Below are 1,266 nucleotides of genomic sequence, written 5' to 3'. Positions count from 1 at the left end.
AATGATAATATCAATATCAAAAAAAAAAAAAAAAAAAACAAGATGACTTAAGCCAGGTGACATTATAAACAATACAAAAGTGAAATAAATTCGAATAAAATATCGTGGATACAATTTTTTTTTCAATACATAAATTCTTGAAAAAATTGAAAGCATTTGAAAGAATTGAATGGACTCTTGAAAGAAATATAAAATTAGTTTTGAATTTACGAATAAATTAAAATGCAATAAATAGCCATGAATATAAATACAACGATAAATGCACTTAATTATTGATTTGAGCAATTAATTCCAAATTAATGAATTAATTAGGCTATTAATAATTAATTACCAAAATCAAAAGCTAGCATAATAAATGCAACAATAGGTTCAATGATTGTAGATAATTGCTCAAAATTTATTGAAGAAAAATTTTTCTTACAGTAGCCATTTTAAGTTTGATTTAAAATGACAACAACTTGAGGTAACAATTTTCATAATTAATAATTAAATGGTGACAAAAGAGGAAATTGGCAGTAATTAATAATAAAAGAATCGAATAAATAATTTATTTAGATGAGACAACCATTTTGCTAATAAATGAATGAATGAAAGAAAATTCTAATTTGGAAAGAAATTTGATCAAATTTCTATTTAAATTTCGTAAAAATTTGCCTTAAAAATATATGCAAATTTGAAATTATTAAATTTCCAAACCGAATCACTAATTCTCTTTTAAGCCTAATTTTAATTAAAAGAAAAAATTTGCTTTTTATACTTATAAATTGCTTGGCTCAGTTTCGTACGATATCACAGAAGAAATTTTTTTTAAATGTTGTAACCATAAATTACTGTATCATCGATTGGCAATAATGGTACCATTGAACCAATTAGGATAGCATAGGCTTTTTAACGTGGACGAGTCTGAAATATAGGCTTCAGTGTAAGTACCATTAGCATAAATTAAAATTTTGAACTGGTAGAAAAACGTGTGCAATATTTGGAAGATTTAAATATGGTTTTATGCATTTTTATTCATATATTGCCAATATTATTATTATTATTTATTATTTGTTATTTATTATTTATTATTTGTTATTTATTATTTATTATTTGTTATTTATTATTTGTTACTTATTATTTGTTATTTATTATTTATCTATCTATTATTTATTATTTACTGTTTATTATTTATTATTTATTATTCGTTACTTATTATTTGTTATTTATTATTTATTATCTATTATTTATTATTTACTGTTTATTATTTATTATTTATTATTTGTT

At 20.7% G+C, this 1,266-nt stretch overlaps 1 protein-coding gene across 1 annotated transcript; it reads left to right on the top strand.

Moving 5' to 3' along the window:
- Window positions 1-952: 952 nt before the first annotated feature.
- On the top strand, window positions 953-1,264 carry LOAG_07833 (hypothetical protein; the record flags this gene model as incomplete). The annotated part of the gene is made up of 1 exon (XM_003143366.1): window positions 953-1,264. A coding segment is annotated over one exon (312 nt), but the record flags the coding sequence as incomplete, so codon positions are not given.
- Between the last annotated feature and the right edge of the window lie 2 nt (window positions 1,265-1,266).

Source organism: Loa loa (assembly GCF_000183805.2).
Source record: "Loa loa unplaced genomic scaffold supercont3.472, whole genome shotgun sequence".
NCBI lineage: Eukaryota > Metazoa > Nematoda > Chromadorea > Rhabditida > Onchocercidae > Loa > Loa loa.
Note: the sequence above shows the minus strand (reverse complement) of the source record. Positions and strands in the feature narration are given on the sequence as shown.